We start from the raw sequence: 12489 nt of genomic DNA, 5'->3' as shown, positions 1-12489 counted from the left end.
GTATGAGGTTTATGTCTGCTTTTGTTCAAACCAAAGATGCAGGGTATAGTTTTAAAAAAGTGCAGCTATTACTTTTATTTTATCCATAATTTATGAAAATATTTCTGTTGCATTAGTAGATAATAAAGATTAACTGGTAACAAGTAAGTAAGTTCTATAGTATTGCTTTGCAGTTGCAGTTGCAGTTTAATCAGTTAATCCTGGGTGTGCCTGTGTACTTTTAATATTTGATTAAATAATTAACGTTCTTCAGTCAACGGCAACACAAAAGAAGACAAATAATAAACTACATGAGCAGCTGACACTCACAGTAGACCTGTATAGTGAAGAGCAGACTCTCTTCTTTAGACAGAGAGTCACCGCTGATGACACACTGGACCTGGTGACCGTTAATCTCTCTCGTAGGAACACCAAACAACGAGCTGACAGTGGTAGTTGTATCGTTGTCATACTGGGTGGAGTTTGCCGTCGTCCTCACTTTGTCTCCCAAAGCACCAGTGAGCCACCTCACCTCTGCAGGAGGCTTCGATCCAGCAGCTGTGCAGGTAGCAAATAAAACCTCTTCTGTGCCCAAAGTGGGAAGATTGTCCTTGATGCTTGTGAAAGGAGGCACTAGGAGAGGTACAGCACACAATTAGTCAACATGCGAGCAACATGGTAAAATGTCTGTCTCACAAACAAACACCCACAATATTTTAAATAAAGTTGTTGTTTTTTTTATATACCAAGCACGTTTAGAGGAATCTCAATCTTCTGATTTCCACTGGGAAACAAGGTGAAGATGCACGTGTAGCTGCCTTCATCCTTCAGGGCAACATTGGATAACTGGAGTGTTCCATTATTGTTGTTAAAATTCCCAATATATTTAAATCGATCATCACCTCCATTGACAAACTGCACTCCCTCTCTGGGTAGGATAGTGAGGAAATTGTCATTGTGAGGTTTTTCTCTCGTCTTCCTCTGCCAGGTAATCTGTGTCAGGTCATCATTGGTACCAGTGACATAACACGATAAGATAGCAGTACCTCCTTGTTTCACTGTCACACTTCCACCAATCACCTGGAGAGCTGTAAAGAACAGAAAACGTGATTAAGGCAGAGCTGAAAATAGAAACAAAAGAGAATCCAAGTACATTCATATCAAAGTGTGATGAACTCTTTTGTTTTTGCGTGTGTGTGTGTGTGTGTATGCTTCATCTTTCAAACAAATTTTGAAATTAAGCTGTTTAGACATTGAAAAATAACTATGAAAAATATTTATAACTAGTTTCTGTGGTGTTAAATCTACTCAAGCTTTAAACTTATTTTGTTCATCAAATGATCAAAATAAGAAAATACACAGATGTCTGGTAACTTAACACAGCTTATTTTCTTCAACTCCATGTAAGCCAGTCAAGGTTATGTGCGTAGTCATGCGCCCACCTCCACTCTTAACAGAGGAATGAAAACAATATTCTCCAGCATCCTCACCATGCCCTTATATAGTTACATAGTTAATAATAATAATAATAATAATAATAATAATAATAATAATAATAATAATAATAATAAACTTTATTTATAAAGCACACTAAAAAACCAAGGGTATACCAAGGTGCTTGAGAAAAAATAAAATAGGAAAAAGGAGATGGGAGGGAAAAGAGAAAGGACCTGGCACGTATCAATTATAAAACCTTGACAATCATAATATATAAAAGTATTTAACAAGCATAACGGATAAAAATGTACCAACGCACACCAAATGTTACTTGGTGGAAAAGCAAGATTAAATAAATAAGTCTTCAGCCGTGATTTAAACAGTGACATCAGCATAGCAATGAAAGGCAATATTAGACTTCTCAAAAATTGCTCCAAGAGAGAGCAGATATAGTGAGAAGAGAATAGGTCCTAATACAGATCCTTGAGGTACACCAAAGCGTACAGGTACCGAGGAAGATGAGAAGTTGCCCAAATTAACCGAGAAAGACCTGTAAGCAAGATAAGATTTAAACCAGTTGAGGGCAGTGCCTCTTATACCCATAGTATGCTCAAGTCTTAGTAGAAGAATGTTATGATCGACCATATCAAAAGCAGAGGAAAGGTCCAATAAAACCAGGAGCACAGAACGTCCAGAGTGAGTGCTTACAAGAAGGTCATTGAGAACTCTAAGCAAGGCCGTTTCAGTGCTATGCCGTGGCTTAAAGGCAGACTGAAATTTCTCTGCAATGTTGTTCGCGTCTAAATATGCCTGAAGCTGAGAAAGAACTAGTCGCTCCAGGATCTTGGACAGAAACAGAAGCTTAGAGATTGGTCTATAGCTCAAAAGATCATAACAATCAAGATTCTTTTTTTTTTCAGAATAGGCTGGACTACAGCATGCTTAAAGGCCAGTGGGACAGATCCAGAGAGTAGAGAAAAATTCATTAAGAACAGAATGCTCCAATTACATCAAAGCAGCCCTTAACAATGCGTGATGGGAGAATATCAAACACAGCATTGGTGTTTTTCAGTTGATCAACCAGCTGCTTCAGAGTCTCAGTTACAGTTAGCTACATAAAAACTCTGTATTGTAGTTCAGTAACATGTGACCATCCTGTTAGGCCATTGCTTGGATTCATCTGTTCTCTCATTGACTTATAAATAACATTATATGAAAAATGAACAATAAGCAACATTCTTGAGGGCATATGAGGAAGAGAGTAGTGCTACTAATTATACAGCACGTCCATGAACAAAGAACTACTGTTTATTGTATCAACACAAACTGAAATTACAAGCAGAAACCATCAATTTCAAGTTAAATATGCACATGTAACAAATAGATAATAAATGATAATACACCACCATTCACTTTTATGAACCACAAAGCTCGTTTAAAAAAAATAATAAAAAATAATAAGACCCTGCAGCGCACATTGACGCCATATGTCTTGTGAGCCAAATCTCTAAAGCGTGAATGTGATAATAAGGAGCTGCAGTGGACAAATACAACATTCAAATTCAGTTCATCGTAGCCTAGTCACTACAAATACCTTCTACGTCAGCACATAGAAGAGACAACGTCAGGAGAAGGACACGTAGCAGCGCAGAGTCACATATGGACGGTATAGGAAGCAGCTCCATCCATCCGCTAATCATTGCTGTCCACTAATCCTAATATTTACGCATTCTGACTTCCGGGAGAAAAAAGTCCACAGTCCAAAAATGCTAGAACACAACAGAACCGATGATTCTGTTGGGAGTCTAGCAAAGAAAGTAGGCGGGCTATAAAATGCTTGGATACCTCCAGCGACACACAGAGGGAGGAGCAGGAGGGGGGAGGGGACGGCGGAAATAAAACGTTTAACACATGGGATGAATTAAGGATGCAGCTTTCTGATCAGCCTTTTAAACAGCGTAACCGACGAAAGCACGCGTGGCTTTACCTTAAATGTACATCAAAACAACGGCGATCACGAGGAGGACCAAAATCCTTGCTGTCTGAGAAAAGAGTGGTTTTTTTTTTGGTTTGTTTTCAGGGGAGCATCCAGGATTTTCCTTAATTGGTTACCACAGGACCCGAAAACCAGACGGAGGGGCTCACATTATTCAAATCTGAATAAAACACTGGGCGCAATTTTCAGGTTAGTATACACCACTGTGTCCTGTTGTCAAGAAAACATGGTGCTGCACAAGGGTTTAACCCTCTGGGGTCCAGGGTATAATTGGCCGTTTTTGACTACTTTTGATTTTACCTCTATATTTCACCTTTAAAAACTGTTTATCTTGCCTTGTTTGGTATTATTTTTTTCATCACAACCTCAAATATCTGAAATTTGAGTTATTTTTCATTTTGGTATACTATATTAGCACAATTGATCTAAATTCAGACAAAAAATTCAAAATCCAAATAGAAAAAAGTTATTTTTTTTACTGTAAAACCCACAAACATGTTTAACGAATCATTTTCATAAATTGAAATGCAAATAGAAATTGTACGTTTCTAAAAATTATGCACAAGTTTTACAAACAACAAAGTTATATGGTATTATTTACCTAAAATGCAGCCAAGGCCTCAGGCGTTTTTTTATATAACCATTTAAATCTATTTACAGAACAATCAGGTGTTCTGCATCAAATAAGAAGGCACACAATTTATTTGTGCCAGTCCAAAAAATAGTTTGTGTTCAGTATAAGACAGAGGAGAACAGCACAGGCCTAAACCCTGCAGGTCTGACAACAGGAGGTGCATCAGTCCTGTTTTCCATGTGGGAACAGTGTTTACACTGGAATCTGCCTTTGGTGGCTTTTTTGGAGCAAATGTGACATTCAGCAGTATAACTGACACACAATACAAAACAATAACTACACAACACACTAATTACAGCCTCCAAACACACTAAACGTCACTAATGTCTCACATATGAAAACTTGCTCTCTCTTTCTTTCGCTCGCCCGCTTGTCACTGCTAAAACTTCCCCTTCTCCCTAAACAACCAAGTACCACATGTTGCCATATGATTTTTTAGATTGGCTGGCATGGTAAACTCTAACACCAATAGGGAAGGGGTACCTTGTTGAGTAATTGTTTTACAAAGCAGGAATAATGTATTTAGATTTTTTCCTTCAGTAAACAGAAAATAGTGAAAGCTTCTTAGGTAGGATGCAAGGGCGTAGATTTGGCATGGACGTAAGGGACATGTCCCCACCAATATCCAGTGATTATTGAATTGTCCCCACCAATAATCCTACGTCATGTGACAAATATGGCCAATGTGATTGGCTGTGCCTTTCAGGGAGCTCTATTTAGTTTTAGGAGCTGCAAGCCTGCGCTGCGAGGACCTGCAAGGAGGAGAGGAGGATGGCAACAAAAAGGAAGAACCTGGATATAAGAAAGTATTTTTCAAAGAAACCTGTAAGTCACTTAAAGCCAAGTTAACTCATAAAATGTGTCCGTCATAATAATGTTACAGGCTATGCTAGGCTTTGGCCCACATCAGTCTAAAATTGTATGTAACCATGAATAACGTGTTTTGGAAGCTAAATGCACAACAGGCAGCACTATTAGTTATCTCAGTCTCCCAGAGTAGCAATCAATCAATCAAGGCTTTGTTTGCCACGTGCAGGTTGCCCTGCAGTGAAATAGGACACCTCCCCCCCGACCTTACACACACAACACAGACATCACATGGGGATACAGGTCGGAGATCGGTAGCGTTACAGAAAAAAGGGAGGACAGCATGAGAACAGGAAACAAAAAAACTCCTGTGCACAAAAAAGCACATAAATGTCCACAGCACAACATTATGGAACACGTGACAAGCCACAGGGTCGGGTGGGCTGTGAGGAGTAATCCGAAGCAAACACAGCAGTCATCCTGCCCAGCACTACCATTCCAACGCGGGCTCAGACCCGCCATGTTCCCCAGGAGGGAACAAGCATCGAAGGCGTTTGGAAAGGGAGGGGAGATGAGTGTGTGCATATCAGTGTATATGTATGTGTGTGTGTATCTAGAGTTCAGCTGGGACAGTGTCCTTCGCCCTGCCAGGCTAAGTAAACAGTCTTCCAGCCAACCCAGGTGGCCTTGCACAGAATGGGAAGGAACAGACTAAACACAGTCGTTATCAGGGAGTTTTTGTTCGGCTCCAGCCTTGAGACCGCAGCTGGCGCTGAAAGGGTATCCGCATGAAGTGATGGTGCTTTTTACTTTAGTGCGAACAACTCATATGAATTTCAAAGCAGTTCTAACAGTCCAACACTGGTCTCTCAATCTCCCGTTGGAGAGCCGTGAGCTTCTCCATGATGTTATCAAACTTGCGCTCTGTGATGTTGTCATTCTTGTGCTCAAAGAGCCGATTCTGAGAACTCACGACTAGGGATGGGCACCGGTGTGTAAATGAGATTACACAACCGAAAAGCAGCGCACATTTCAGTGCTTTATTTCGGTGCTTTTTTTCGGTGCTTTTTTTTCCTGAGATGTCACACACTTTGGATTCCAGCCAATCATTTTACCTTTGCAAGCGTAGTAGGCGGGCCCAGGTACGTAAGTTCTTTTAGAGCAGAGCTACAGATTAAAAATGCCCAAGGTGAAGCGGTCAAAAGTCTGGCTGTACTTCACAGCAAAAGATGCAAACTCAGCAGCCTGCAAGAAGTGCTTTAAGGTGATACTGTGCAAAGGAGGCAACACCTCGAATCTGATGAAACACCTGGTGACGTATAGCGTTTTGTTAAAAGCCGAGAAATGCGCTGTATTTGATAGCTTGCTGCGAGACCTCACACCGTGCACATCTACTGCGCTTGGGTTGCCTGTTATCTGACCCGGACTTAGCAACATCCCCCAAAAACCTGAAGAGTAGAGTTCTGGCCCCTAGCCCTGCCAGTGTAGCAGAAACGATGACGGATGATGATGGCAGCAGCAACAGCCGTTCTTCTCTGCGTGAGTAGCTTAATGTTGTTCGTGTGTAATTTACGTTGAGTAGGCTAACCACGTTATTAAATTAATGCATGTAAGGTGAACTAGCAAACATCATCATAGCTACATGCGGCTGTCTTCTTGTTTGATGGCAGGTACTCCCTTCACCCTGGCCAAAAAAGTTAAAATGACCAAAGAAAAAGTGGAAAACAGTTAAACATGAGAGGCTTTTGGACAAAGTTTGTGTTTTCCATTGTTTAAGTACTGCTTCCAGCCAAGAGTGATGCCATAAATCCCCTATAGCTGCAGAAAAGTCTAACATTGTTATCTTTTTACAAAAAAAACAGCTGAACATGAGAGGTTTTTGGACCAATTTTGTGTTCTCCATTCTTTAAGCACCGGTTCGAGCACCGGTTTGAGCACAGTTTAAGCACCGGCACCGTTTCAAAAGTACCGGTTTGGTACTGGTATCGGATAAAACCTAAACGATACCCATCCCTACTCACGACCACAGTGAGCCTCAAAGAGTGAGTAAGGTCAACAATGACTCAAATGAGATTACACAATCCTGATGTATGCCATGACCACCAAGAGAGACTGGACAGTATAGATGTAAAACAAATATGGCAGCAATTTATCTCAGTTAACGAGTGTTTGGCTCCTTCACACAGTGGACATTGAGTTGTTGTGTGGGACATGTAGTCCATGTCTGTTGCTGTACGGTAGTTCATGTTTAGAATAAAAAAATCCCAGCTCACTGATTTGATAGGAGCAATAGTGCCTAAAATGTTGCATAATTTTGCTGAGAGATCTTTTTCTTTGTGATAATCTTAGATGAGTAGTTAATGGACAAAAACCACCAGGTCATTCAGTGTTCCCTTAGTGTCAAAGTATAACAGATGTTGGTGTACTATAACTGAACTAATGTTGTTAAGTCCCTAAAGTCATATTCTTTTTATTGTCATGACTGTATTTGAAGCTATTTTTATTTTTGTATGATACCTGATTTATATGGAATATGGCTGAAGTAAACTAAAGCCTAACTTAGTCAGTCATTTGTTTAATAGTAATTTAACATGATATAATTCACATATAAAACTATGAATTGTAATTTTAAATAGTTTAAAAGCATGCAGAATAGGATATGTAGGCAAGTGTATTTCTCCTTTTTTATCAAGAAGCAAAGACAAGAAGGAGGAAAAAAAAGAAAAAAGAAACAGGGCAGGGTTCGGTGGTTGAATCATCTGTCCCCACCAATGCCAAAACCAAATCTACGCCCTTGGTAGGATGCTTAGGTAATTTACATCTGGGAGATCTTAAAATTTAAAAAATATACAAATTATTATATTATTATTTGTTGACATTATTAGAATTTTGCTCCTCAATTTAGATGATGCAGTAAAACCAAGAGATGTGTGATGAAATGTGTGAGCTGATTTCTTGGCACTACCTTATAAGTGATCAGCCAGAGACCATTCATTAAACCCTTCTTTGCTTCTTCTCCAGTTAAGTTCAGACAGGCTGCACAGACCTTAGAGAAAATGGTGTAGAGCGCCAGGGGTGTCTTTCTGTTCAGACATCCAAACATCAGATCACCAGGTCAAAAAAAAATTATTTTACTGACTTAATCTTCCAAATTAATGAGGTACAAGATCAGGACCTTTTGAAAACAAAACAAAACAAAACAAAACAAAAGGCTTCTTAGTCCTTATGAACTGTAACATGTCTCCTGTTTTCATTCTTTTTAAATCATTGGAATTAGAATGCAAGTCATCTAGTCTGGCAACTTTCTGAATAAAGAACAATTGTTAGTTGCATGGGCTTTTTTATGGCAGCTCCTTCCTCCTCATTGATCTAACAGTGCCTCTTTGTTTGGATTCCTTAGACAGTTTCCTTTTGTCTAGGATTCTCACTAACAAGCCTCTTTTTATTTCTTATTTAACCTTTATTTATACAGGTAGTCCCACTTAGACTGGGCTTACTACCATCTAATCCTGCAGATGATCTGCAGGGAGTATGCACAACTCCCTAGTGATCAGGGGTGGCATGGGTTGTAATCTCCTACCACCCCTAGTGGCAACCTGATTTTACAAAAGACAGTGTTGTTTATTAAAATAAGATGGCATTAACACCTTGAGCCTAGCTACACTAAACATTGAATAGAAATTCTAAAACCGCATAATGTATTGCATATGATTGCCCCCCCCCCCCCCCCAAACAAACAAAAACAAACAAACAAACAAAAACCAGCACACTGTAAACTATTAAAATTTCCACACAGCCTAACTCAGTGATCAGGGTCACCATAAATCCTGGCATAGTTCATAATTTAAATACAAAAATTAACATTTATATTTAAGAGAGCAAAAAGTCATGGCCCCAGTAAATAAACAAAAATGTCAAATGCAGAGATATTTTTTATTTTTTTGCCTTTTATTGTCTTTGTTGCATCTTTATGTGCGATCCAGTAACCTTGGTTTGCAATACAAGAACTACACAGATAATTATGGAAGGTTATTATTCTCTTGATTATTGTTCCAAGTGTGACCAAAGGTCACCCAGTGTGTCCTTTGTCTTATATTCTCCATAGCAAGCAAGTACTAAAAACAGAGGCTTAGAAAAGAGAATATATCAGCAGTGTTGGGGAGTAACAGAATACATGTACCGCCGTTACGTATTTAAAATACAAAATATGAGTAACTGTATTCCGTTACAGTTACCGTTTAAAAAGGTGGTATTCAGAATACAGTTACTTTGTTGAAATAAATGGATTACACTGCGGTACTTTCCTGTTTCATATTGTCGCGGGTCAGGACTGTTTGGGTTTTGTTTGACAGCTACGTTCTGTTGTTCCAGGCGGCAGCGTTATGGTTGCCATGGTTACAGGGCGACGCTCTCTCTCTCTCTCTCTCTCTGCGACTGTGTGTTTCCTGGGTGAGAGAGCGCCTTTTCGTTGTTGTTGTTGTGCTAAGCTAACAGGCAGAATGCTACAAGCATAGCTCTAAAGAATGTAGCATCGTGGGCAGTGTAGTCCGTGTTGCAGGGAGAATGGACTGCCATACACGTTATGGGTCTGTGAGCGCGAGGAGGGAGAAAAAGGGGAGTGGAAAGGTACAAGTTGTCATCGGGGAAAACGGAGCTGGAAACATGTAAATATAATAATAACCACTGCAGCCAAGAAGAGAGCCTGACGAGCCCAGTTGTAAGTAAGCTATTAGGACTCGACTGTACACCGTGTTTGTGTTTTCCTCCGAAAACAATAAGTTCCGTTGGAGCAGTCTTTCAACGCCTCTCTCTGTCTCTCGCAAGAAAAGTTGACCCACACAACAAAGTAAAGCTATTTTTCGGCTACGAGCCGACAGGGACCCCGCCGTATCAGTCAGAGGTCCCTTTACTACAGTTCGGAGTCGCGGACCTTCAGTAATAGTAATAAATCACACAGCAATAGTACATTCACGTTGTTGTAAAAAGCATGATAATATATTAAGTAATCCAAAGTATTCAGAATACGTTACTGTCATTGAGTAACGTAACGGAATACGTTACAGAATACATTTTGGGGCATGTATTCTGTAATCTGTAATGGAATACATTTTAAAAGTAACCTTCCCAACACTGCATATCAGTCACAGCATTTTGTGAGAAGTGAGAATGTAATAACAAGTTCCTCTAACCATTTCTCAGAGCTCAACATGATACTAAAAACAACCCAGTTTCTGAATCTCATACAGGTCCCTGCCTGGGGCTCTTGAAAACAGGAACAAAACACAATAGGAGCTGTGGGAAAAAAATATAAGTAGTATTTGATAATACTGGTGGTACAGATGCTGACTTATATTGAGCCCGTTTTTAGGGCGTACCCATGACAGATTAGCTTAATACAAAACAAGTGATCAGCACAACAATATTATCACAGAACATATGAAAAGCATGTGCAACTTAATTTGATCAGGATGCCTCCGGCACATGTCCCACATGTATGCGGTCCCCGAGGCAGGTCCAGGACATGCTGGCAAGTTTACATCACTCAGATGGCTTTATATGATTGAAAAAGGTTAAATAAGTCGCTGGGATGAGGAAGATCTGGGCATGTCTAAAACTGCAGCTCAAATGGATAAGTGGTAGCAAATGATTGGATGGAAGCAAACAGAAATCTAAATGTAATAATATGGAAACAGGATTTCGGAAGAATTTCTGAAAATGTTTCCCCCAGTATATGGATAGGAGTGCAATACTGTGGACAGTTTCCCTTTAGAATACAAAAGATTTTTAGCAATTGTACTGATAGTGCAGATCTATAGTTTCAGATCACCTACAAAGACACAATGAAGCTTATAAAAAGTTTAGTTAGCCAACTCAACCTGTGGAATTACAGTAAAAATCTCTCTCTCCTCACAGCACGTGAGAGACTGAAGTTCTGTCTCATAAGACTTATAATTATCACGTATTTCCTGTTTTTGTGACAGAAGTCAGTTCCCAACCTCATGATCACATGCTGAGTTATGACACTTTGGTCTGTGTATCAAATTTATCCAAAGTATCCAAATGTGATCCTAAAACCTACCTGAAAAGCCTTCAGTTGATTCAACATGCTGCAGAGTACTGACAGTGACTAGAAAAAGAGAGCATATTTCTCCCATACTGGCTTCTCTTCATTGGTTCCCTGTTAAATCCACAATCATATTTAAAATCCTTCTCCTCATATACAAGGTCTTGAATAATCAGGCCCAGTCTTGTCTCAAAGACCTCATAGGTCTGTACCAACCCAGTAAAGCATTTTGCTCTCAGACTGCTGGTTTACTTGTGGTTCATAGGATATTTAAAGGTATTGTGGGAAGCAGAGCCTTCAGCTTTCAGAAGCCACTGCCTTGGGTGCAACCTCATGAACAAAAATATCACTTTGGGCCAGACTGCTTTAATGTTGCAAACCATGCCAGTCCTAAAAATATAACACTGTGCAGACATGGATAAATATTCTACTTAGACAAACAGATTTTTTGATTTTGTGCAAGATTGAGATGTGCAAGCCATTTTTTACATTATAATGTTTTCAGTTTTAACATTATTTGATATAAAAATAAAATAGACATTAACTTTTCTGAAGGAAGGAAGTAAATAAGTAAGCTATCTACTGCTAGGAAAGTCGAGCAGTGGCTTCTATGTGGACGTTATGAGTTTAATTTCTCTTTTCTTGTTAATGGGCCATCCTACCCTCTTTCCACTTTGCTGAGCCAAGCGTGCTGGCACCTGAACCAAACCAAATCATGAAATAACGAAAGGAGGAGGGAGGCGGGTTCAGAGGCTGACTGGATTTTGCGCTTTGTTGCTGCCAAAAAACAAAACTAATTCTAGGAAGCAAAAAGGTTTATAATTACCCTGCGAAGGAAACATTTTATGGACAATACGAAAAATGATTACAGGCATGGCCCTTTAAGACTGTAGCCTCATGGGCGGTGTAGTCCTTGCTGCAGGGAGAACGTGTGGGACCGCCCCTCCCGCTGTGTGTTTGTGAGCGTGAGGGAGGGAGGAAAACATAAGCCGAAAAGTACTAGGTGCTACCGAGCAGAAACGGGAGATGGAAACATGTAAATATAAAAATAACCACTGCAGCCAAAAAGAGTGCCTGACGAGCACAGTTGTAAGTAAGCTATTAAGACTCGACTGTACACTGTGTTCATGTTCCCTATATAATCACTGTGCTTTCAAATCCTCTGTAACTTAACAGCTTACATTATCAGGAGGAAAATAGAACAGACAGAACAACTGAGCTCCAATCAGCACAGACAGACAGACCAGCTGCAACTGCATTCACACATTGACAAGAACACAAAAGACAAGAACCAACAAACTTAAAAATTCCTTTGTCCCACACGCCATCAGACTGTTTAACTCCTCTCTGGAGGGGAGAGAGAGGGAGGGGAAACAGGAGGACAAAGGAGGGGGGAACAACTAAGCTGTAGTGCCTCTTCACTTCACTGTGCAATACTTTTGTTAATAGTCAATGGTGCAATAGACCTCAATACTTTAAATGTGCAATTCACTTGTATTTTTATTTTTATTCCTATTTATTCTATTTATCCCCTTCATATATTTTATTTATATATGTCTCTGTATTTATATA

General features: G+C 39.8%; 1 protein-coding gene across 1 annotated transcript in view; it reads right to left on the bottom strand.

Annotated features, from left to right (window-relative positions):
- The window catches only part of LOC146690726 (nectin-4-like), a 70266-nt gene extending 67037 nt beyond the window's left edge, over window positions 1–3229 (bottom strand). The window contains exons 1-3 of the mRNA XM_085435091.1: window positions 3011–3229; window positions 726–1067; window positions 310–612 (exon numbers count right to left, since the gene is read on the bottom strand). Coding sequence (XP_085291217.1) covers window positions 310–612; window positions 726–1067; window positions 3011–3116 — 751 coding nt within the window. The 5' untranslated portion in view covers window positions 3117–3229. The remainder of the gene's footprint in view (window positions 1–309; window positions 613–725; window positions 1068–3010) is intronic.
- Between the last annotated feature and the right edge of the window lie 9260 nt (window positions 3230–12489).

Source organism: Copadichromis virginalis, linkage group LG16 (genome assembly GCF_057382275.1).
Source record: "Copadichromis virginalis isolate Kocher_CV1m ecotype Utaka linkage group LG16, C_Virginalis_male_GT1.1, whole genome shotgun sequence".
NCBI lineage: Eukaryota > Metazoa > Chordata > Actinopteri > Cichliformes > Cichlidae > Copadichromis > Copadichromis virginalis.
This window is presented reverse-complemented; position numbering and strand designations above follow the sequence as displayed.